The 27,311-nt window shown below is 42.1% G+C and overlaps 1 protein-coding gene across 2 annotated transcripts in view; it reads left to right on the forward strand.

Moving 5' to 3' along the window:
• The window catches only part of SHROOM3 (shroom family member 3), a 433,756-nt gene that overhangs the window by 98,098 nt on the left and 308,347 nt on the right, over positions 1-27,311 (forward strand). For both annotated transcript variants that reach the window (XM_044304349.1, XM_044304356.1), the window contains exon 2: positions 18,377-18,531. In XM_044304349.1, the coding sequence (XP_044160284.1) occupies positions 18,377-18,531 (155 nt within the window). The remainder of the gene's footprint in view (positions 1-18,376; positions 18,532-27,311) is intronic.

Consider the following 27,311-nt stretch of genomic DNA (forward strand, 5'->3'; position numbering starts at 1 on the left):
ATCCTGAACACATCCAGACATTAGGGTATATTCACATGAAGTTTTTATTGTGCTGAATAAAACTGATGCAGAATCTGTTTCAGGATTTTTCTTGGTTTTTTTTTATGTGGTTTTTATTCCAAAATGGTTTTTGATGTGACTTTTGATCCTGCTCTTTTCAATGAGAAGTTTGGACGTGGATTTGACATGGAATCTGCACCATGAATGGACATGTGCAATGGACAGGGTACTACCAGGGGTCTCTTAAACGTGTTATAAGAGTTTTTGTTGTGACACCAGTTGCATTTCAGCAACAAGGGATGGAGTCCCCCTAAGTAGATGGTATTAGTGGTACCCAGGGGTAGGAATGCCAGAATGGTATAAAGGGTTGCATATAATGTCCCTTTAATTGTGGCTGTGCACTTGTCACAGTGCTCCTTCCTGGATATCCTGGAACCCCAGGCATGGTCGTCCGCAGCAGTGCAAATAGTGAATGCTTGATGAAGGGAGTGATGAAAAGAATTGAGTCCAGACTTGGTATAACGTTGAGCAGCAGCTTTACTTGAATAAACTTGCATCAGGGAACAATCATCCAACTTTATCTTGGTCACCAGCAAGCTTTGGCATAAATTCTGGCAGGCAAACACGCTCGGCTCTGCCACATCTGCTACTCTTTAGCTCTGCTGTTCTGACAGGATTAAATAGAAACTTTTCCTTTCTGCGGAACTTTACTTTCTGAAGTCTGGTCTGTCTTTCCCTTGCAGGGGGTACGCTAAACTAAACTCTAACTAGCTGAACTCCTCCCTCTAAAGAGAAGGCTAGACTGGATAGAAGGTTCCATTCCAGACAAAGTAGTTCTGCCATAACTACCATCTGCTGGTGAATCAGGCACATTACACTTAGGCTACATGCACACGACCGTGTCTGCAATACACTGGCACCAGCCGAGTGCATTCCGCATCACGGATCACGGACCCATTCACTTGAATGGGTCTGCAATCGCGGAGATGCGTAACGGAGGCACGGATCGGAACCCCACGGAAGCACTACGGAGTGTTCCGTGGTGTTTGTGGCCGTGCCTCCGCACCGCAAAAAAGTAGCGCATGAACTACTTTTTTGCGGTGGGACAGTCGGATGCGGATCGCAGACCCCATTCAAGTGAATGGGTCCACGATCTGCATGCGGCTGCCCCACAGTCTGTGCCCGTGCAGCACGGGCACGGAGCCCTTACGTTTGTGTGCATGTAGCCTTAAACAGTTACAAAATCTGAAATACAGATTCACATTATGCAGGACCTGGCAATAAATACACATGACGACAATATATTAACCATAGCAGATAGTAAAGGGGCAGAAAAGGTGGTAATGCCACTCTGGGGCGTTGCACATGCCAATTTTTTCCCACCCCACGGTTTTTAAAACTGCAAGCAGAAAAGAAAAAACAGTGCAATTAACAAGCAGTTTTCCCTTTGAAATCAATGGAAATGATTTCCAAGTGTTTTAGTCAAAAACATTTTGTGTGAAAATACCCTAATCCCTCTCCCCCTCTCAGAACCATTCTCCGTTTTGGAGAGCTTTATTCTTCTCCCGCTCTAGGACCCATCTCTACGTTTAGGAAGCTTTATTCTTCTCCACTTTCTTGAATCTATTCCCACATTGGGAAACTTTAGGCTAGGATGTGACAATAAGCTGCGCTACAAAAATGACAACTACATCGCGACATGTGTTGCAGAAAAGTTGCGCAACATTTTTTATAATGATAGTCAATGGTGTCACACTGCGACATCATCATTATAAATAAAGTCGTGAGACACGTGTAGCCCTGGCCTTATCTTTCTGCTCCCAGATTTTTTCTGAAATAATGGCAAAAATACAGCTAAAATGAAACCCGTGACGTCTTTATTATATGAAACAGTGTTGTAATTTGTGAGTTCATAATACTCTACTTGATTTGCTGATTAATTGAACATGACTTAAATCCTATAACATACACCTTTAGCAACGTATTATTTTTGTGGTCCATGTTTACTAACTTAGGCTTATTTCAACGTGTGTGCTCCGTGGCCGTATTGCGGACTTAATTTGCGGATCCGCAATACATGGGCACTGTTCCATGTGCATTCCGCATCACAGATGTGGACCCATTCACTTCAATGGGTCCGCAAATCCGGAGATGTGGAATGGTGCGGAACGGAAGTACGGAACGGAACCCTACGGAAACACTGCGGAGTGCTTTCGTGGGGTTTTGTACCGTACTTCAGTTCTGCAAAAAGATAGAACATTAAAGTGAATGGGTCCACGATCCGCTGCAGCTGCCCCACGGTGGGTGTTTGTGCATTGCAGCCGCAGCACGGCGACGGGGCGCACACGTTTGTGTGCAAGAGCCCTTACTGTATTCTTTATCCTTGCATCACTCTAACACAAAACCTTATCTGATTTCTGGTCTGAAAACCACAGATCCACAAAATACAGATACCTTCGATGTGGAAGCCGCATTTTCCTCAGTCTCCATTATAGAAATGGCTATTCTTGTCCACAAAACAGACAAGAATAGGACATGTTTTTTAACTTGCGGTACGGCTACACAGATGCGGACATCACTCAGATGACATCCGTGTGCTATTTGCATTTTTTTCAGAGCTATAGAAAGTAATGGGTCTGCATAATACCCGACCGCTATATATGGTTATGTGCATGAGGCTTTAGGCTGGGGCTACACAGCAACATGTGTCACGGGACATGAAGATTCCGATGTTGCAGTGCTATATCACGTCTCATGATTATCAATGGGGTTGCAATGTGACAGGTGAAATGCTGTGACACGACACTTGGACAACTACAACATTATTGGATTTATGGTTGCAAATGACATGTGACTTCTGTCGTCAAAGACCAAAGTGTAATTTCCATGTGACATTGTTAGCAATTTTTCTGCAATTTGTGTTTTTATAGCCAAATTGTAGCTCTAAAATAGTTGTGTGACAGCAGGTTGCAAACCAGCTGCACACGTATCTTTATTTTACCCAATTTACACAACGACATATTTCTGCCACCCAAATTGTCTTAATTTTATAGAATGTATACAATATACTATATATGAGGAAAATAGGGGGTCTGATTTACTAATGTGTCTACTTCTGGAATCTGTCTAAAAAATGCTGCAAAATAGCACAATTTTGGTGCTGTTTGGTGCAACAACAGTTTCTCAATTAATCTGCTCATAAGGGGCTAGGCTTAGCGGGAAGTAGTCATGGGAAGGGGAGTGTGGCGTACGATGAGATATTTTGAGCCAATAGTACATCACAATTCTGGGCTAAAATTCTGTTTTAAAGTAAGCCAACCAATAGTTGGCATAGAGTTAGAGGTACAAGTGTCCATCCCTGCACCAGATTTATTACCCACTAGATTTGATCACCGGGTCATAATGAATATATAGTGCTGAGAGCAGCCCAAACAATTCAATATACTAAACCCACTAAAAATTAGCACCAAACACATGTGTATATATATAAACATGAAAGAGTCTTTATTTAACATACATTAATTTAACATGTATAAAAATATACTTTGTAAAAACAGCAGAAAGGAAGGGGGAAACCTTCAGTGAGGAACAAACAATCCTAGAGGAGGCTGAGGGGTCAACACACAAGGGTATATAGATCAGAAAAAATGGTAGATAAATGAGGGGCACTCCGTATAAGGGAATATAAGCAGCAAGTGAATAATGGCTAGAATTTATTATTCCTATACACAAGCCAATGCATCAAACAATAACAATGTTAAAAACATCCATAAAATATGATAAAATGCATAAAATAAAATAAATACCCAATGAACAGGGGCCCTGAAGAAAATTCGTCAGACAAGCATGAGAGTCCATAAATTCGTATTCACGAATAATCAGCAGTCCCCACAGTAGAAATAATCGCACCGGGTCTTTATACACTTGAAAAATTCAAGCCTGTGTCAGGCTCCAAAGGGATTGCATCCACAATCTGACTATGTCAGAAAAATCGTATTCGGTACTGTCCGATTAAATCCTCCAGTAAATTCGAATAGTCAGATCTATTGATAATCGTGAGGGGAATCTCTTACCCTGTTCTGTCGCTGGCTCGATGTAATGGATCGCAAACTCAGCCAATCTTACCCAAACGCGGCGTCCCACGTGGTATGGAGTTTCGAACGTCACATCTGACGTGACTCCTCGGCTGGAAAGGTAGTAAAGCAATCAATCCTTCTTAAAGATACAGTCTCTAAATTCGAGACAGGGTAATGCTCCAGATGCGAAGATCAACCCGATAGTGGTTATTTCTCCCTCGTAGATCCTGGGGTACGGCTAACTGTCCCAACTGGCCCAGGCGCGTTTCAGGGTATACACCCCTTCATCAGTGGTAAAGACAGTGAGCACTTTGCAGCATTTTATACCTTCCCAAGAGACCAGCCATGGGTGGGACTGATCTAATTGAAACATCATGAAAGTCCGAAATGGAATCCTATTGTCCTTTATGTCTATATAGGAGCCAAATTCTTAAAGCAACAGTCACTTCCAGCTCCTATATTATAACATTAGTCCATAGAGTATTCTGATATGCAATATAACCTCATATAAACAAAAATAATAATAAGAACATATTAAAAACATATAAATAACAATCAGGATGTGATAGTTGTAAGAAACGCACAAAAAACGCACATGCGGTCACATGCGTTTTTGATGCGTTTTTTTCCAAAATATTAAAATCCTCCTCCTAAGGGATCCAGATAGCATCTCGGGGAGTTTGCCTTCATTTTGACCAGATTTGACCATATATTGCTGCCCAAAAACTTTCTACAGCCTAGCATAAGTTGCAAGGAGAAAAGGGGAAGGAGAGCCGGGCAGGGAGGAAGGAACAGAGTGCTGATAGACAGCCCGACTCTGGATCTGCATCACCACCCGGCTCGCCCCCCATCCCTCAGAGGAATCCAAATAGTTCCCATTCAGCATTCAGACCCCTAGGGATCAGGGATTCAAATTCAAAGATACGGCGGGACTACTGCCTGGACATAGCGGCCACATGATTACCACCTCTCCAAGGTTTCTTTACTCTCTCCAGTGCAAAGAATGCCAAGGACGAGGGATCACAGTTATGTATATCTTTAAAATGTTTTGAAACAGAATGTAACACATAGCCCTTTTTGATATTGGCCAAGTGTTCTGCCACCCTTTTCTTTAGTGTCCTCTTTGTCCTCCCTATATATTGTTTACGGTATCCACATTGTAATAGGTAGATGACATCAGTCGAGTCACAGGTCAGACATTCGTTGATGTCAAACCTGAACGAATTCTGAGTCGAAGTGACACTGGTAGTTTTCCTTGCAAACTTCGTCATCTTACAATTACCACACCGTCCACATCTATGGAAGCCTCCAGTCGCTAGCCAATTCTGACCTTCCAGTGGGCGGGATGACGTGAACACAGCACGTCTCGCTCTCCCACGCCGGCCTCTTCCCCTCAGGCTCCCGGCTTATCCATCAGCTGATTAGCCGATGTTGCACAGCTGACGCTGAAGCATTGATGCGCTGAGCGGCGTCTCTGTGCTGGATATGGCTCCTGGATCCTGGTTCACCTTACTTTGCTGCTCATCGGTGCTTGGGTGCTGGACGCGCTGTACGGGACCCTCCGCTGCTCTTCTTGTGCTGTCGGCTCTCCCTCCTGCTTGTGCTTGACTTCAGCTGCTTCGCTGCTCCGGGGACCTCCTTTCTCCTTTCCTCGCTGGCTGGCCCTTGTCTCTTGTCTTCTCCCTGCTTTGGATCCGGTGACCACGCTGCTCTGCCTGCGGCTTCTCCTTTCCTGTCTCCCGGCAACCTGGACTGCTGGCCATTCCTGGACACGTGAGAACACAGCCTTGGTTGACCTTGTTTTTGTATAGTGCTGGTTTCTGTGTTGCCGAGTTGCTGGGAGGACGCATATTCTGTGCCTTGCCTCTTTCCGCTTTCCCTTTGCGGTGCCAGGCGGGGGGGGGGGGGAGGAAGCGGTTAAAAGGGGGAGAATAAGGCGAGAGAGAAGCTATAAGGAGGAAAAAGAAAGAAGCAGTGAGGTGTGAAATTAACAGGGACAAAAGGAAGGAAGAAAAAAGAGAGAAAAAAAGAAAAAAAAAAAAGGGGGGGATATAAAGAAACTGGAAAATTAATAAAAAAGGGAGAGAACCAGCCGGGAAAAAAAAAAAAAAGGGAAGAGAATGGCCCCAAAGCGACGATCAGTGGACTCCTCGGCAACTAAATTGGGGTCTAAAACACCAGAAAACAAGATTGATAAGTTTTTGAAATCACCCTTCCCTATTGAAAAAAATCCATCTAAAATTAAACCCTCTGCTAATGTGAAGAAAAATGCTAAAACGCCCCAGTTTGAGGAACCCTCTGAGGACGGATCAATGGAGGCAGATCAGGAGACTGTAGAGGAGGGTTGCCCTATACAAACGCGAACAGAATATGATCCATTGGTATTAGATAAGATCCTCTCTGCCGTGGAAAACAACGGCTCCCTGGTACAGGGGATGTCCACTCAATTGGGCTCAGTGCAGAGTGATATCACCCTAATCAGGGAAGATTTAGCAAAGATCCGTGACCGAGTTCTCAATGTGGAAAAAACTGTTGTTATACTGCAAACCGATATAGCCACATTAAAATCTCAAACTTTGCTTCTCGCCTCAGAAAACCAAGTGCTACAACACAGGCTGGAGGACCTTGAGAATAAGTCAAGGCGGAACAATGTTCGTATAATTGGTTTCCCAGAAGGGGCTGAAGGCCGGCAGTTAGAGGAGCAACTCAAAGATGTCATCACACACAATCTAGGCAGCGAGAATTTTTCTTCTATGTTTCAAATAGAAAGAGCTCATCGAATACCAGGAGGAAAACCTATTCCAGGGAGGCCGCCGCGCACAATTTTAATGAAACTTTTATTGTCCGTTGATAGGGATATGATATTAAGAAGAGCTAGAGAATGTACTCCCATTGAATATCAGGGCTCTAGGTTGCTCTTTTTTCCTGACTTTGTTCGTCAGACTCAGGAAAAGAGACGCAATTTTATAGAGATAAAGAAGCGCCTGGCGCTAAAGGATATTAAATATTCTTTACAGTACCCAGCGAAATTAAGAGTGATCTACAATGGGACTTCCTTGTTTTTTGAAACACCACAACAAGCGTCAGACTGGATCGATCAAATAGGCATTTGAAATTGCGTAATGTTATGTTTGAAGGGATGCTGGGGGGTGGGGCTTGGCTGAGGGAGAGTGGCCAGGGGTTAGAGGTTCGCTGAGCAGTTCGGGCGGATCAATGGAGAGGGGGTTGGGAGGGTGGGGGGGGCTGGGAACACACCTTGCAGGCTGTTTTTTTTTTTTTTTTTTTTTTTTTTTTTCTTTTTCTTTTTTCTTCTTGTTTTTGATTGATGTCTATTAGAATTATATCTTGGAATGTTAGAGGGCTTGGGGAAAGGGTTAAAAGGCAAGCTATTATGGATGCAGTAAAAAGATACCTTCCAGCAATTATATGTATAGTAGAAACTCACCTTACTAAAGAAACCCTGCGCCGTCTGACAACGGGATGGCACTCCCAGTCTTACCACTCCACATTTAGTGGATCCTCTAGGGGCGTTTCAGTCCTGATTCATAATTCTGTAGACTTCATCCTTATAAAATCCTATATAGATGATCAGGGTAGATTCATTTTCCTACACGGCAAGCTGTATGGCCACAGTTACATTCTGGCTTTCTTTTATATACCACCTCCATTCTCAATGTACCCCCTGACTCAGCTATTGCTCTTTGCTGAAAATAGACCAGAATGCCGGTTAATCCTGATGGGAGACTTCAATGCGGTTATGGACCCCAACAAGGATAGATTTACTTTAGATGCAGATCGGGGGAGGAACCCCTGTAACTCCTTGTTGCCCCAGTTTTGTTTAGAGGTAGGAGTGGTAGATATATGGGAACATCTTGGCGGAGGAAAGAGAGTATACTCCTGCGTTAGCAGGGGGGGGAGAGCAATGTCTCGGATTGATCTAGCACTCACTAATGAGAGCAATTTGAGTAATATCAGCAAGATTCGATATGGAGTACGAACCGTTTCGGACCACTCACCCGTACTAATTGAGGTTTGCACTGGGGTGAATAAGGCCATAAGGGGGCTAGGATTCAAGTTGAACCCATATTGGCTTGCCGTTATGGAGAATCCTCAGCCTATTACATTATTGATATCCTCCTTTTGGGAGGTAAATTTTCCCTCTGCTAATATCAATGTAGTTTGGGATGCCTTGAAAGCGTATCTAAGAGGGGTCTTTATCAGTGAGATCGCTGCAGCAAGGAGAATATTTAGGTGTAAAGAGGAGGAACTGGTTAAGATCGCTGCCTCTACCAATGAGTGTTTTACCAGTCAACCCACGGAATATAACAGGGAAGAGATGCAGAAGGCTAGCTGTTGCTTGGAAAGGTATTTATTAGAGAAAGCAAATCATAGAGTATTCTTTAAGGGGCTTAAATATTTTTCGGAGTCTGGACGTCCTGGTAAGCTCCTAGCAAGAATAATTACTCAACAAGATAGGAAAAATCAATCCATCACTTTAATTCATAATTTAGAGGGGGAAACCATAACAAATTTAGAGGGGATTAGGGATACCTTCTTACAATATTTTGCTCAGATATATAGACCCTCTTCTGTTACGACACCCGAACTGGCGATGCGATTCCTGGAGAGGATTCCACTTTCTACCTTGAATGAAGCTCAGGTGGAATTTTTGGAGGAGGAGCTTTCCCTTTCTGAGTTAAAGGAGGCTCTGGGGTCTATCTCGGGGAGCTCATCGCCAGGATTGGATGGCCTCCCATATGAAGTTTACCGTAGGCATGGTGAGACGCTCCTCCCCCAGCTACTTGAGGTGTTTTCCCAGGCGATCCAGGGAGGGGGCTTACCATGCTCCATGATGGAGGCTCTTATTGTTCTAATTCCGAAAAAGGATAAAGACCCGGCAGAATTGAGCTCCTATAGACCAATTTCCTTATTAAATACCGATGTTAAGCTACTATCAAAAATTTTGGCTAGGAGGCTCTCGCGGGTTATATCCACTATTATCCATCCAGATCAAAATGGTTTTATGCCAAGAAGGGGCACCCATCATAACTTGCATAGGCTATTTATGAATATCCAGTCCCCGGGGAGTGGCGCCCGCTCCATCCTGTCGTTGGATGCTACTAAAGCCTTCGACAGGGTGGAGTGGACCTTTCTCTGGGAGGTGATGAAAAAAATGGGCTTTGGCCCAAGATTCTTGGCGATGGTACAGCTCCTATATAACTCTCCAGTTGCTAGGATAAGGATCAACGACATGATAACAGAGAGTTTTGTATTAGGAAGAGGTACCCGTCAGGGCTGCCCTCTCTCCCCCCTGTTATTTAATATTTACATTGAACCCTTAGCGGCTAGTATTAGGCAGGATCCGAGGGTGGCTGGCTTTGGCACAATGGGGAATCACGATCGAGTATCACTTTATGCAGACGATATCTTGATTTTCATACATCAGACAGACACTACTCTTCCTTGCATAATGGACCTGGTTGGTCTCTTTTCCGGTCCTTCCGGTCTCGAGATCAACTGGGAGAAGACCGTTCTCCTCCCTATAGATGATCTGCGGGGCGAACGGTATAACCAGCTAACGATTTCAGATTCAATAAAGTACCTGGGGATAACAGTTTCTGCCAAACCACAGGAATATCTACAACTTAATTTGCTCCCTCTGTTGATAAAGCTGAGGGTTAAAATAAAGATATGGCAAAAAATTCTGTCGGCAAGAGCCGACAGAATTTCATTAATAAAAATGGTGGTGCTGCCCCAGGTTCTATATATCTTGCGCAACTCGCCTGTATGGATTGTAGATAAGTACTTTAGATTGATAGAGCGGATGCTCAATGATTTAATATGGGGGAGGAAGCGTGTGAGACTGAAGGTACTCTATTTTTCTATGCCCTATAGTCGGGGAGGTCTTAACCTCCCCTACTTTAGGGGGTACTTTGTGGCCTCTCAACTCTGCCTGTTTAATGAATGGGAAAATAGCCAGTTCTGCAGCAGGGTGGTGAAAGACTCAGGCTTCGCAGATTTTTTTACAGTACTTGAGTCTGACTATTTATTAAATGCATTAAATGGGTATACACTCTTCTGCAGAATGGCCATAAAGTCTTGGCGAAATATAAGGAATTGGTGTGGAGCTGGGGCATCACTTATTTGTACTCCACTATGGCATAACCCAAAGCTCTTGAATTTAAATGACTTGAGTTGCAGCCAGTATTGGAGGACCAAGAATATTCAGTACCTGCATCAAGTGGTCAGTGGTGGACACATTTTGCCCCTTGCGGATTTAAAGCAAGGGGCAAATCTAGGTGAGGTGGCTTGGTATGCATATTTTCAATCAAGGTCAGCACTTTCTAGCACTGCGAATCGCTATCTTCTTATTATAGAAACTCCTGAATTTTTACATGATTTAATTTCTAAGAAAATTGTCACGAGAATTAAAGTATCTCACTGTTATAGACACTTAATGAAAAAGTTTTTTTCTGATGTTCTCTCACCAGGACAGAGAGCCTGGTCATCTTCGCTTTTAGCGACGGGCTCCCCAAACTGGGAGAATATAGGGGAAAGTTTAAAATTGGTTTCGCATAATTTTAATCACATTGTGGTACAATTTAATATTTTGCACAAAATATATGTGACACCTACATGGTTATATAGGAGAGGACTTAGAACCTCCTCTAACTGCCCACGCTGTGATAAATCCGAGGCAGATTATTTACATCTGTTCTGGGACTGTCCAATGGTGAGCAGGTACTGGAGATCGGTTCAAACCAATCTGGCTCGCAGACTCAACATTGTTGTTCCCTTCACTCCCAGGATATGGGTCCTGGGAGATCTATCGGAGGTTAATCACCAACCTACAAATGGTCGATTGTTGATTAAGGTGATGTTTCTGGCTAGGCTTCTCATTTCTAGAGTATGGTTTTGCTCCTCCGCTCCAGATTGTAATAATTGGCTGGGTTTGGTTGAGAAGGTGAAAAGCTACGAGAAGATCTTGTATAAACAACGAGGAGCATACTTAAAGTGGGATAAATTGTGGAAAGACTGGGATACGACCAACTAATTTAACTTTTTTTTTTTTTTTTTTTTTTTTTTTTTGTCTGCAAGGTGGTGGGTGGGGGGGGGGTAAGGTGGGGGATTTTTTGGGGAAGATCCAATTGTCCGGCTTCTTTGTGTATGCAATGTATTAATGCAGAATGTGAAGCCATAATAGAGCATTGGAGCATCTTTAGAAATGCCGGGGGCTGGCAGGACTCACCGGCATTAGATACTGGTTAATTCTTGATCAATTTAAAATATTGACTAACATTCTGGTGAGGGTTCGGGGCTCGGGATTTTGGGGGGTCCGGGCATCGGGTGCGACCCGGGATGCGGCTTTTTCTCTTGGACGTGAGTTTTTACTACGGGCAGTGATTTGACACGGGTGTGGTTTGGGTCCCTCATTTGTTCCTTCTTAATGAACTGGAGTTGATGCCGGGCTCTGCCCTCCTAATGAGACAGTGCTGGCTGGCTATTTTTCTTTTCTCTCCCCAAGTGCTGGGGATTGTTGAGTGACACTTTGATTTGTGTCCCCTCTCCATGAGATACCGTGGAGCACCCATGCGAGTCATGCTTAAACAAGCCATTAACATTTAATCTAACTATATGGGGATGAGGCAGGAAATCCTGGGAGTGGGTTTTATACCACTGGGATAGAAGACTGCTGGACCCCCCTCCCCTTCTCTTCGGTTTTACGGAAGGGTGCGATCAAAGATCGCTGTGAGCTTGCCCCACACGGGATAGGTGAGCACCAGAGATTCGCCCCACGGGTGTTGGTCCTGTCCGTGGTGCTTGCTTGCGTCTGAGGGAGGCCGTGGGGGGTGCGTGTTCGCTGCTCGGTGGGCCCCCCGGGTCTCGGGCCTATGCTCCCTCTCAGTGTGGAGATAATAATACTAAATAAGATCTCGTTTTTTATCTGTAATGCTAAACCCTTTGATGCCGGGCTGGTCCTGCTTTCCCCCCAGGCAGTGAGACCTTTATTTGATTTTAGTTAATATCTATATAATTATGGGTATTTGCATGAAATCATATTTAATTATGCTTTAAGGACTAGAACTGACGGACTTTTGGATTTTATAGCATTGTAAATGGTATATTGTTATGTATTTTTTTTGTATGAGAATTAAAAAAATAAAAGTTTATATAATAAAAAAAAAAAATATGAAAAAGAAGGTTATGCATATAAGAATGTAATACAGATTAGCTATGTACAGCTCTCATATCCTGTACTTAAAGTTTCAGTCATACCATACTCTACACTGATCTGTGTCATTTCTGCCTTATGCAGTGAGTTTATTGCAATCCATTCCCCTTGCAGTGCATACTCGAGAAGATGCTGCATACTGGTATTTTACCACCAGAGGGCACATGCAGAAACTTATGTAAACACACATTTTGTTTCCCTTTACTTTCACATTCAGAAAGTCAATTAGATTTTTTGATTTGCTTTTACTTTATATTTTTATGATAAGAATGTAAGTTAAATAAGTAGTTCATAGCTGCTAAGCATTGTTCAAAGTGAGATCTTTGTTTCCTATCTCTTTATGTCTGATATCTTTGAGTAAGTTTAAAATGGTGTGGCCCAAATTCAAGAGTAAACTCATCTAGTACATTTTTATGTTCGGTAAGGCTTTAATACTTGTAACTGATATTTATTTTACGTACACAGCAACAGCACAATGTGTTATACAGTTGGCAGTAATACAGAACTGAGGAGGGCACATGGCTGACATTAAGGGCTCATGCACAAGTAAAAAAAAAGAAAAAAAAGAAAAAAAAAAAAAATTCTGACCTTCCGACGGGCCCTTCCTATTCATTTTTAATGTGGGTGCTACTTTTGCTGCCAACGTAGTGGCTCTCGTGTAAGTAATTCTGGGATCTTTAGTAAGAGACGAGCCTCTTCTTCAAATTGTCTGTGATCAGTGCAATTCCGCTTCAATCGTCTGAATTGGCTGACTGGTATGTTCAATAACCATTTGGGTAGATGGCAGCTGAAAAAGCGTATGAAACTGTTCCTAGCTACCTCCTTCACAAAGGTACTACACTTGATCGTGCATCCCTCTATCACTACCCTGATGTCCAGAAACTCAACTTCTTTGTCACTAACCTTCGGGGTAAATGTCAAATTTCTCTCATTGGCGTTAATTTCCACCAAAAAATCATCCAGGGTCTCTTTGGTGCCTTTCTATATGAACAGGACATCGTCAATGTACCTACGCCACAGCACCAGATTCCCCCCCCCATCCTGGGTGCGATGGACTCGGTCTCCCACTGAGCCAAAAAGAGGTTGGCCTAGCTGGGGGTGAATGTGGTGCCCATGGCGGTACCGGTCAGCTGGAGATAGAAGTCCTGCTCATATGCGAAATAGTTATGTGAGAGAATATAATTAACTCCCTCCAAAATGAACATCAATTATTCACTTTCAAGAGTGTTATTTATTTGAAACTGTTTCATTAGGGCATCAATGCCCATTCTGTGTTCAATCACAGTGTAGAGGGAGCTAACATCAAGTGTGCCTAGAAACCAGCCCTCTTGCCATTCCAAAGATTCTAATTGTTTGACAATATCAGTGGTGTCTTTGATGTAAGAGGCAGTGCTCCTGACCAGAGGCTGAAGCCAGCGGTCAATATACCGCGAGAGGTTAGATGAAATAGAGTCAATTCCCGATACTATTGGTCTTCCGGGGGACATTTCAGATCTTTGTGGATCTTGGGAAGACAATAGAATACGGGAATTCTTTTCTGTGTTTCTGTAATATATCTGGCCTCATGGTCCCGCAGAAGTCCCTCCGTCACTCCCTTCTCACAGAGCGTCCTCAATTCCATATGGTATTCCTCTGTGGGATCACCTTTGAGTTTTCGATAAGTGATCTCATCACTCAGCTGTCTCAAACATTCTCCCCTATATGCTTCTGTATCTAAAATCACCACTGCTCCTCCCTTATCAGCAGGTCTGATCGTAATCTCTTTCATGTCCTGTAGTTCTTGAATCGCATCTCGTTCCTTTCTTGTCAAATTAGGATTCCGAGTGTGACCCTTCAATAATCTCAACTCTTTTTCTACATTCGTCTTAAAGGTGACCATTTCTCTGACACAATTACAATCAGACACGTTATCCACAATCATGCAATCAACAAGAGGAAGTATATCACAGGGGACAACAAGCACGCAGACAAGGAGAAAGATACGGGGAGGCAGACATGCCAAAAAAAAGGGACCATCACAATCCACCAAGGAATCATCAAATATAATTAATATTAGTACCACCACACTTACAGAGGCACAGACACTTTTACTCAACAAGGGTTTGAAGTTTTCTCCAACCAGAGCCTTGGACAAATTTTCCACGGTGGTGGGTATTGAAAAGTTTGTACGTAGGCTCTGTCTGAAGAAGTACTTCCTTAAGAACCCAGCCATTGATACGACCCTGGACTCTCCAGATGTTGGGAGATATTCGCATACTGATTTAAAACTAAGATCCAAAAAGTACCCCAGACAGGAAATGAGTGGAGAAATGGTCACCTTTAAGACGAATGTAGAAAAAGAGTTGAGATTATTGAAGGGTCGCACTCGGAATCCTAATTTGACAAGAAAGGAACGAGATGCGATTCAAGAACTACAGGACATGAAAGAGATTACGATCAGACCTGCTGATAAGGGAGGAGCGGTGGTGATTTTAGATACAGAAGCATATAGGGGAGAATGTTTGAGACAGCTGAGTGATGAGATCACTTATCGAAAACTCAAAGGTGATCCCACAGAGGAATACCATAGGGAATTGAGGACGCTGTGTGAGAAGGGAGTGACGGCGGGACTTCTGCGGGACCATGAGGCCAGATATTTGTGTTCCCAAGATCCACAAAGATCTGAAATGTCCCCCGGGAAGACCAATAGTATCGGTATATTGACCGCTGGCTTCAGCCTCTGGTCAGGAGCACTGCCTCTTACATCAAAGACACCACTGATATTGTCAAACAATTAGAATCTTTGGAATGGCAAGAGGGCTGGTTTCTAGGCACACTTGATGTTAGCTCCCTCTACACTGTGATTGAACACAGAATGGGCATTGATGCCCTAATGAAACAGTTTCAAATAAATAACACTCTTGAAAGTGAATAATTGATGTTCATTTTGGAGGGAGTTGATTATATTCTCTCACATAACTATTTCGCATATGAGCAGGACTTCTATCTCCAGCTGACCGGTACCGCCATGGGCACCAGATTCGCCCCCAGCTATGCCAACCTCTTTTTGGCTCAGTGGGAGTCCGAGTCCATCGCGCCCAGGTTGGGGGGGGGATCTGGTGCTGTGGCGTAGGTACATTGACGATGTCCTGTTCATATGGAAAGGCACCAAAGAGACCCTGGATGATTTTTTGGTGGAAATTAACGCCAATGAGAGAAATTTGACATTTACCCCGAAGGTTAGTGACAAAAAAGTTGAGTTTCTGGACATCAGGGTAGTGATAGAGGGATGCACGATCAAGTGTAGTACCTTTGTGAAGGAGGTAGCTAGGAACAGTTTCATACGCTTTTTCAGCTGCCATCTACCCAAATGGTTATTGAACATACCAGTCAGCCAATTCAGACGATTGAAGCGGAATTGCACTGATCACAGACAATTTGAAGAAGAGGCTGTGGTTCTCAGCCAGCAGTTCAAAGAGAGGGAGTATCCAGATCAGATAGTGGAAAAAGCCTTGGTCAAAGTGAGAAATATGAATAGACAGGACTTTTTTGTCCAGAAGTGCACACCCCCATCAGATGAGGTGTTAAGGATGATTCTACCCTACCATTCACAACACCGACAGGTAGAGAGAATTATTAGGAAACACTGGCATCTCCTTTCATAATCATGTGGCCGCTATGTCCAGGCAGTAGTCCCGCCGTATCTTTGAATTTGAATCCCTGATCCCTAGGGGTCTGAATGCTGAATGGGAACTATTTGGATTCCTCTGAGGGATGGGGGGCGAGCCGGGTGGTGATGCAGATCCAGAGTCGGGCTGTCTATCAGCACTCTGTTCCTTACTCCCTGCCCGGCTCTCCTTCCCCTTTTCTCCTTGCAACTTATGCTAGGCTGTAGAAAGTTTTTTGGCAGCAATATATGGTCAAATCTGGTCAAAATGAAGGCAAACTCCCCGAGATGCTATGTGGATCCCTTAGGAGGAGGATTTTAATATTTTGGAAAAAAACGCATCAAAAACGCATGTGACCGCATGTGCTTTTTTGTGCGTTTCTTACAACCATCACATCCTGATTGTTATTTATATGTTTTTAATATGTTCTTCTTATTATTTTTGTTTATATGATGTTATATTGCATATCAGAATACTCTATGGACTAATGTTATAATATAGGAGCTGGAAGTGACTGTTGCTTTAAGAATTTGGCTCCTATATAGACATAAAGGACAATAGGATTCCATTTCGGACTTTCATGATGTTTCAATTAGATCAGTCCCACCCATGGCTGGTCTCTTGGGAAGGTATAAAATGCTGCAAAGTGCTCACAGTCTTTACCACTGATGAAGGGGTGTATACCCTGAAACGCGTCTGGGCCAGTTGGGACAGTTAGCCGTACCCCAGGATTTACGAGGGAGAAATAACCACTATCGGGTTGATCTTCGCATCTGGAGCATTACCCTGTCTCGAATTTAGAGACTGTATCTTTAAGAAGGATTGATTGCTTTACTACCTTTCCAGCCGAGGAGTCACGTCAGACGTGACGTTCGAAACTCCATACCACGTGGGACGCCGCGTTTGGGTAAGATCGGCTGAGTTTGCGATCCATTACATCGAGCCAGCGACAGAACAGGGTAAGAGATTCCCCTCACGATTATCAATAGATCTGACTATTCGAATTTACTGGAGGATTTAATCGGACAGTACCGAATACGATTTTTCTGACATAGTCAGATTGTGGATGCGATCCCTTTGGAGCCTGACACAGGCTTGAATTTTTCAAGTGTATAAAGACCCGGTGCGATTATTTCTACTGTGGGGACTGCTGATTATTGATGAATACGAATTTATGGACTCTCATGCTTGTCTGACGAATTTTCTTCAGGGCCCCTGTTCATTGGGTATTTATTTTATGCATTTTATCATATTTTATGGATGTTTTTAACATTGTTATTGTTTGATGCATTGGCTTGTGTATAGGAATAATAAATTCTAGCCATTATTCACTTGCTGCTTATATTCCCTTATACGGAGTGCCCCTCGTTTATCTACCATTTTTTCTGATCTATCTGTGCGGTCTGGGTGGATCGAGAGGTGAGCACCCTTATCTATTCGGTCTATAGGTGAGTCACTGATTCACACTAGTTTTCTCCATTTTTCACAAGGGTATATAGATTGCAGAGAGAAGCCACACACAAGCAGGCCAATAAGACAATAGAAGCCATCAGACATAAAAATCCAAAGTAAGGCATAAACAGACCTATGTGTGGAAAGGATAAGCAAATAACTACACAAGAATGCGTGTGGAACCCTCAGCCACCTCCTCAGGAGGTGCTAATTTTTGGTAGATTTATTACCCAGCCTGATAAATCATGGGGAGGTCTAGACAGCCTGTATAAGTTTACACCAACTATAGGTTTAGTAAGTCTGCCCCAGAGTGTCCACCTTATAGGTACTCTGCTATATAAATCTTGAACTTTACCTCTTAAAGGGAACCTGTCATGTGGATATTTGATTATAATCGAACTAATTATATACAATCATTAACTACTAAAAAGTACCTTAGATGTATTCACTTACTGGTGTGACAGATGGTTACCTCATAATATACACCCAAAGTTGCCACATGCCGCATGCTAATAAGCTGATTTGAGTCCAGCGTGATGTCAGTGAGTCCAGCATATTTTTAATTCAGAGATATAGCCACTCCCCTGCCCACCTGCTGCTGATTCATATGGAAAATAACTGTCAATCAGCAGCAGGTAGGCGGGAAGAGTCAGGAGCTCATGAATATTCATGACTCATCATTATCAGCTGGAAGCTTTTCAAGTATAAGATGTTGGCAGATTGACTGGGTCAATTAAAGAAAGTGACCCAGCATTTTTCTAAGAGAATCAGTCACTTATTTATGTTGCCCTTAATTAGGACACCATAAAACTGGTGACAGGTTCCCTTTAAAGTTAGAAATACTGGCAACTGTGTAAAGATTGCAAAGAGTAATGTCAACTTTCTCTGTTTTATGAGATATATAAGTTTCCATTTTCTGAAAACATTGCAAAATCTGTGGAAATGTCTAAACCCTTCTACTTCTGCAGGTTGAAGAGGGTGGGAAAATCGATATGTTGGAGTCCTATCTTCAAGTGGGAGATGAAGTGGTGATGATCAATGGTGTAGAGCTGTCTAGTTCAAGAAGAGAAGCCATCTCTCTTGTTAAAGGATCCTACAAAAATCTCCAATTGGTTGTAAAGAGGTAAAATTACACAAATATTCCATGAAAGGATAATATGATTGGATGTTGGTTGTTTTATGTGTTGATTTTTTTGTTTTGTTTTAGCAAAAAGTATTTATTCAAGGACAATGGTCATTTCACCTCAATTCTAATGGAGCTCTAAAATACAGACTAATGTTAAATGTCATATTTGCAAAAGAATCAAATATGGTATATGTGTCTAAATGTATAAATACTATCGTGTGGCTACTACTACTGCTACAGGGGCCATGTAAAATGCACTAGTAGTACTGTATGAACAGATCTTTGCGGTTAGAACAACTGCATGTTGGCACTACTGTTTGGGTGCCATTTTGTGGCTGATGTTTCGTTTTGCACAAGACTGGTACTGTTGCAGAAGCACCAAGTTGGACAACAGGCCAGCATTATGGGAATGTGACCTATGTATGACTATCATTTATCTATTGCATAATACTATGATAGCAATGGACATGTTGTGTTAGACAACTGTTCACTTGGTGCAGTACTGCGTGGTGGCCTTTGTTTTTGTGGCGCTGTGCTGGTGGGTTGGTGGGACCCAGGGCCATGGGTGGCATTGTCGGACAGCAGGGTTGCTGTTTGACTCCTGGATCCTGCCGCCTACTAGGGCAGTGCCGCTTTGTCACCGCATTGTGCTGCGCCTTTTTTGTCACAGAAGGTCCCACTCAAAGAGGCAACCTTGGCGTGGTGAGTGGGTTTATGACTTTTGATCAAAATGTACACTAATGTCCCTTGTACAGCATGCAGTATAGGGGGCTGTGTATTTTAATATTGCGCTGATAAGCGAGTTTAATTAGAACTAAGCATAGCATTGTGGATGTGCGATCCAGTTCTGTTTTTCTCCCCTTGATATACACATTGCATAATACTGCTACCAGGTTACTTATGTATGGAGCTGCTATTTAGTTATCTTTATTAGAACACTATATGGTAGTATTGGAATTGTGTAGTAATACGTGTCGTATATTGTGTAGTAATGTATGGGTACTGCAGAGTATATTATATTTTAAATATATGATACCAACAGCATTGTATAGAATTGTTATTTAGGCAACAGCATGGATATGCTATTTTGCCAAATTATGGCACTATTATTTGTGCACTACACAAATGGCTCCAACAGAGGGTACCCACAGGGCACACTACTAATTGGGAATAATTGTTTGTTTTGTTTGTGTTTTGAGTGTATAGTCATGTGTGAAATTTTTTTGCATGTGTAGCCTTAATTTTGGTAGGATGCCTGTATCAAACATTAAAAGTCCTAATTTATAGAGAAAGTAGAGATTGTAAAGGAAAAGATAACAGTAGGGCATAACTACACTATATGTACAATAGTATTGGGACACCAATACATTATATCTAGAAGAGGCATTGTTACAGTTAGTGGGTATGGACCAACTGTGCCAACAAATCCGTTTGTCTTTAGGCTAAACATAAGGGTGTTATCCTGGCGGTTCCATGGTATTCACCCTTTAACCCCCATACAGGAATCTGGACTTCGCCACAAGGAACAAACCAGGGCACTACCTCCTGGAGTAGTCCTGCTGTAGTTGGCTGCTGACCCATGGGGGTCAGAGACACCGGTGTGAAGCACCAAGGACTCAGGCAAAAAGCGCAGTGTGAACACAGGGCAGGCTGAGCACGAGCATAATCCAGGTCACAGTTCCATGGTCAGGACGGCAGCAAGGAGCAGAATTAGTATACAGACAAGGTTAAATGAATATCTAAACAAGATCACTTTCACTGTTTACTAGCTAATATATATATATTTATATACAGTACAGACCAAAAGTTTGGACACACCTTCTCATTCAAAGGGTTTTCTTTATTTTCATGACTATGAAAATTGTAGATTCACACTGAAGGCATCAAAACTATGAATTAACACATGTGGAATTATATACATAACAAAAAAGTGTGAAACAACTGAAAATATGTCATATTCTAGGTTCTTCAAAGTAGCCACCTTTTGCTTTGATTACTGCTTTGCACACTCTTTTGGTCTGTACTGTATATATATATATATATATATATAGAAAAACGAAGAAATCCAGCGGGAGCATCAACCTGGGTGTGGGTGCACTGTCCGGTACAGGGTAGCGGCAATACCTCAAATATTATAGCAGCAGGAAAAATCCAGAATGCACTCCAAGATGAAAGTGAAACAAGTGATTTATTCACCCATAAAAGGCATAACTCGCGATGTTTCGGCTCACAGAGCCTTTCTCAAGCCTTGAGAAAGGCTCTGTGAGCCGAAACGTCGCGAGTTATGCCTTTTATGGGTGAATAAATCACTTGTTTCACTTTCATCTTGGAGTGCATTCTGGATTTTTCCTGCTGCTATATATATATATATATATATATAATGTCAAAGGTCAAGCGAGCAGGTGGATCCACAGCCCAGCAAAATAGGGAGAGTAATCAGCAACTTAACCAGCACCTGGATAGGGACAGGAGAAAGAGATTAACTCTCATAGTGCTAAAAGGAGTTGACTGAACAATAGTCCCAGTACGCACAGTGAGAATGGAGAGATGCCTGCTCTTGCCTGGGACAGCAGGACAGTAGCAGACATAAGTCACCAGCCTAACAGCTTTTATGACATTCCATTCTAAATCCATAGGCATTAATATAGAGCCGCCCCCCCCCCCCCTTCCATCCTTTGCACCTAGAACAGATTACACTCTTCTGGGTATCACAGAAAGAACCATTTAATTCTAAAGCTTCACTTTTAATATTTATATTTAAAATTAACGACCCATAATGTATAAGAGATATATATAAACAAGAAAAAGAAATAGAAATAAAGCAAAAATAAATCTATCCCACTTGACTTCTTGGATGTAGGCAATCAAGTGAATGATAAGGGGCAATGTCCCTAATGGATTCCCCTACAATTGTGGCCCTGCCTGAAAACGGAATGGCCGCCCCGATAGGGGCGATCCCGTATCTCGTACCTCCTATAATGCCCTGGAGGACCCTGATACAGGTGACTGATGATGGTAATCCTATGGGGAGACCAGTACTAGTCTACAGGTGTGCCAAAAATAAGAAATGCTTTATTTGTACAAATAACACCCCAACCCCCATAAAGTGGAGGTAAAAATGACAAAGACAATGTGTGATTGTGATATGTTTGTATAGAGCGTCCCTACGCGTTTCGCCCTGTTAATATTGGGCTCCTCAGGGGACAAAAACCAAAATAACACACGGGGTGTATCACATAAAATATCAAGGACAGCAAGACAGCCACGAAAGCAATATTAATCACGTGACTACAGTATAATTAAATATAGTGTGATAAACTGGTCACTTAATTATGATTAATTATTGGAGAAAAAGACATACAAAACTCCAGTTATACAGTAAGGCAGAAGGTATGCCAGGCGGTGCAACTGGAGGGTGATGAAGTATAACTGATCACAAGATAGTGAACCAAAAATCACCATAGAGACACATATCCTATCATTTGTTAATAATATTGATGGACAATTGTGTGAGTATAGCAGGTGATAGCGGTCTATTCAACCATAGTTGTAGCTGAGGAATTAAATATAATGATACTAGAAGGTCTGTTAGCATGTCACAATGGTCTATTATAAGTATACATAGAGCCAGAGTGGTCAGATATGTTAATATATAGGGATTAATCTATCCCTTTTAGCTGTACTGACAATCAGACCCCTGGCTTTGTCTTATAGCGGCATATTATAGCTGTGACAGATCAACAGACTATTATCTAGTGACAAAGCATATGGAAACTTGCGTGTCCAGGAGATGATAAAGGTTTCTCCATTAGTATCTGGCCCACTCCGGTAGGTAAAGATGTCCCCCAATATCAGGACATCTTTACCTACCGGAGTGGGCCAGATACTAATGGAGAAACCTTTATCATCTCCTGGACACGCAAGTTTCCATATGCTTTGTCACTAGATAATAGTCTGTTGATCTGTCACAGCTATAATATGCCGCTATAAGACAAAGCCAGGGGTCTGATTGTCAGTACAGCTAAAAGGGATAGATTAATCTCTATATATTAACATATCTGACCACTCTGGCTCTATGTATACTTATAATAGACCATTGTGACATGCTAACAGACCTTCTAGTATCATTATATTTAATTCCTCAGCTACAACTATGGTTGAATAGACCGCTATCACCTGCTATACTCACACAATTGTCCATCAATATTATTAACAAATGATAGGATATGTGTCTCTATGGTGATTTTTGGTTCACTATCTTGTGATCAGTTATACTTCATCACCCTCCAGTTGCACCGCCTGGCATACCTTCTGCCTTACTGTATAACTGGAGTTTTGTATGTCTTTTTCTCCAATAATTAATCATAATTAAGTGACCAGTTTATCACACTATATTTAATTATACTGTAGTCACGTGATTAATATTGCTTTCGTGGCTGTCTTGCTGTCCTTGATATTTTATGTGATACACCCCGTGTGTTATTTTGGTTTTTGTCCCCTGAGGAGCCCAATATTAACAGGGCGAAACGCGTAGGGACGCTCTATACAAACATATCACAATCACACATTGTCTTTGTCATTTTTACCTCCACTTTATGGGGGTTGGGGTGTTATTTGTACAAATAAAGCATTTCTTATTTTTGGCACACCTGTAGACTAGTACTGGTCTCCCCATAGGATTACCATCATCAGTCACCTGTATCAGGGTCCTCCAGGGCATTATAGGAGGTACGAGATACGGGATCGCCCCTATCGGGGCGGCCATTCCGTTTTCAGGCAGGGCCACAATTGTAGGGGAATCCATTAGGGACATTGCCCCTTATCATTCACTTGATTGCCTACATCCAAGAAGTCAAGTGGGATAGATTTATTTTTGCTTTATTTCTATTTCTTTTTCTTGTTTATATATATCTCTTATACATTATGGGTCGTTAATTTTAAATATAAATATTAAAAGTGAAGCTTTAGAATTAAATGGTTCTTTCTGTGATACCCGTTTGTGAATTTGACCTAATTCTACTATAATCCCGTGAACAGGGTCGTATGTTCATTCTGTGATTCCCCCCCCCCCCCCCCACTCTCTTCTGGGAAAGCTTTCTACAATATTTTGGAGTGTATGCTCTGGGAATTGTGTCCATTCATCCAGAAGAACATTTGGGAGGTCAGAAATTAATGTTGCACAAGAGGGCCTGGAGCATAATCTCCATTCTAGTTGATCCTAAAGGGTTTGAGGTCCAGACTCTGTGTGGGCCAGTCAAGTTCCATACCAAACTCACCCAACCATGCCTTTAAGAACCTTGCTTTGTGCACTGGGGCACAATTATGCTGGTACAGAAATATATCTTCCTCAAACTGTTCCCACAAAGTTGGATACAATAGTCCAAAATTTCTTGGAATGCTGAAGCATTAAAGGTTATCTGCTTTTTAGGATAGATCCTCAGGATAGATCATCAATATCAGATCGACTGTGGTCTGAGTCCCGACACCCCTGCCGATCAGCTTTTAAAGAGAAATCAGCACTGCCTTCTCTGCTATCTCTTTACCTGCTCTTTACCTGCTCGCTGCGACTATTGCGGTGGTGAGCAGGTGTAATTACAAGTATGGCTTCCCGATTCACTTCTGTGGGACGGCTCTGTCTGTTCAAGTGCATAGGAAGGCACAATGCAGAAAGGCAGGCAATGTTCTCCTGGAATTTGCCAAACTGAGACTTATCCATCGGACAGAGAAGCGTGATACGTCACTCCACAAAACACTTTTCCACTGCTCTAGAATTGATTGGTTGCGTGCTTTACACCACCCCATTCAAAGATTAATATTGTGCTTGGTAATGTAAGGCTCTCATGTAGCTGATCAGGCATGGAAGCCCATATATTTTTGTCCAATTTCACAAAGAAATTCCATTTGTGACTAATTGCTTTGCCACGAAGCGCGTTCCTTTGTATGTAGCCGGCGCAATGATGGGGAACGGCAATTGCGCCGTCCACCCACCATTGAACCCCCTTAGATGCCGCATTCATCTACCACTTCAGGAAAAATAGATTTGTTACCACGAAGCACAAGGAAATTCAGATCGACATCCACTTCAGATACTTTGATTCACTCAACACTAGTTACTATGGATTTTTAGGATTATTTATAATGGATACTTTTTTTTTTTACTTTGTACATTGGTTATTTCACTCATTATCCCTACAATATTTATCATGGGCTGATGCCCAGGCAATTATTGAGCTGAAAGCAGATGTTCCCGATTATTGCCTGCTTTTGAGCTGAGGTGATTTACTTGCAGCAATCATCTGCTCTGTATGGGGACATTCCCTGACAGATTAATCATTTGCAGACAGCACATCCCTGTTGATACAGAACAATGTGCTACAGGCAAATGATGATTTTATGTGCACCGGATGAACAATGGCTCATTTACTTGTGGCAATTATTAGGAATGAGCCCATGTAAAATGGCCTTTTGTCTAGTCCAGTGATGGTGAACCTTTTAGAGACTGAGTGCCCAAACTGCGACCCAAAACCCACTTATTTATTGCAAAGTGCCAACCCTGAATACTACAGTCCAATATAGTGTATCTTCCATGTACTTTATCATTTAGCTATAATAGCCTGCCTACATTTAATGCACTACCTGTGCTGTTTATAGCATGCCCTGCGCTGATGAATGGAAGGATAAGTCTCAGTTATATTTGTACACCATAGACTTTTTTCAGAGTGCGGGTGCCTACAGAGAGAGCGCTGAGTGCCACGTATTTCAACCGTGCCATAGGTTCGCCACCACTGGTCTAGTCCCTTTCTCCCAACCAACTAAACTACTATAGTTATGCATTTTTATTGCAATATGATCAGTTACTTTCACATGCCCATGATACAGTGTACTTATGAAAGCTTCATACATATAATACAAATTTACAGCAGGTGCTTCAGGGATCAGTGCTTTGTGTTTATTGAACACTTGATATATCTTCCTGACATACCTGATGTATTAACAGTTTTACAGGTGCGCACTTGAGCAACTTGGTTCAAGAATGTGGCTTGCCTAAGTGTAGGTTTTCACTAGCTCTGTTTGTTTGAAACCCGTGACAAAGGTTGGTTTGAATATGAAAGATAAATCACTCAGAGGGCCAGTAGGATATTAATTACATTGCTCCTACTCCACTTAATGCAGGTTGTACAAGAGGGCAAAAAGGAGTGCACTAAAACAAATGGGAAAATTCCCTAAAACTGAGCTGATGACATGTGATATAGCAATGGGGATACTTTAGTTTTTTTTCTGGACTTTGGTACTGTTAAATGGACTTTCACTTATATAGAATGTCTACAGGAATATTTTTGGGGGAATTATCAGTATACAAGCACTTGCAACGACCAGAGTAGATTTGTGGATCTAAGAAAAAAAAATCCAGTACTAGAGCCCTGCTGATATTCTGACTATAGAATATAGGATAATTGGGTAGTATATTTGTAACAATTTTAATTATTATTTAATTATTATATAATTGATTTATTTAGTGAATAGAGCATTAATGCAATTTATGGTCAATATATTCAATTTTTACAGAGTGATGTCTCATGTTGTGTTTGCTTTTGCATTTTAGCCCTGGTATACGTACACCTGTGCATTTATGTCATTTTAAAAGAAAGGTCGACCAATATGGTTTTTTTTTGTGTTAAGCTTAAGCTGGCCATTCATATTAGACTGAATTCACACATCCATGGAACACGGTCTGCGAGATACCAGACTGGCATCCTGCTGAGTGCAGGGGCGCATGGCATCATTGGTTGCTATGATGGCGTGCCCTTCATGCCGCCGCTGCTGTACAGTAATGCACTCATATGATCTATACGAGTGTATTACTGTACAGCAGCGGCGGCACGAAGCGCATTGCGTCATAGCAACCAATGATGCCATGCGCTCCTGCATGCAGCAGGATGCCAGTCCGGTATCTCACGGACCGCGTTCCACAGATGTGTGAATTCAGCCTTAGATGAATGACAATTTGGGTAGGATCAAACTACCATCTACTGTTTATGGGGGCCTCCAAATACTCCCCTGTTGCCCAATCCTTTTGTTCCCAGGGAGATAGGTCATCATAAGAGTAGCCTGGAAGAGACTTCTTCTCCTCCCCCATTTAGAATACTTGCATGCTTACACGATCTGAATGTTCATGTCTACAAGTGATTCAAGAATTTAGCAGTACACTACAGTGTCAGTCTATGTGCCTAAAAAATTAATTTTGCAGACAATAAAATGCATTTATAGAATACACAAGTGTTTATATAATATAGAAAGCAATACAAATAGTCAGTATTATGGAAGATTAAGAGCTGATTGATTACTAAATCCAATGAATACTCAAACTTTAGTGAGTTTCTATAAACCCCATAATGGTACCTGCCGGACGTGAATTTTATCATTTTCCTTTGTTTGCAAGAAGGGTATCAGGGAATTTAAAAGTCTGAATTAGAAAAACTAAGTTTCTCACAGTGGTGACCTATATCTGAGTAGGCATTTCCTGTATATCAAGAAAATACCAGGAAGTAGAGATACCAGGTACTCGGTAAATTTAATAATGGAAGAGATGGGTGACTGGTGAGATGACATGCTCAGTCTTTTCCTAAAACTTCCCTTTAAATCCATATAATCTGCTATAGCCATTATAGAAACAGATCTGATTAGATTTGAAAAGGTAAAAATACCATATTTCATATATATACTGTAGGAACATAGGAGGTCATTTATGATCATATTTCTGTTGCAGATTGCAGCGC

The sequence above is a fragment of the Bufo gargarizans genome, chromosome 1 (assembly GCF_014858855.1).
Source record: "Bufo gargarizans isolate SCDJY-AF-19 chromosome 1, ASM1485885v1, whole genome shotgun sequence".
In the NCBI taxonomy this organism is placed as follows: Eukaryota; Metazoa; Chordata; class Amphibia; order Anura; family Bufonidae; genus Bufo; species Bufo gargarizans.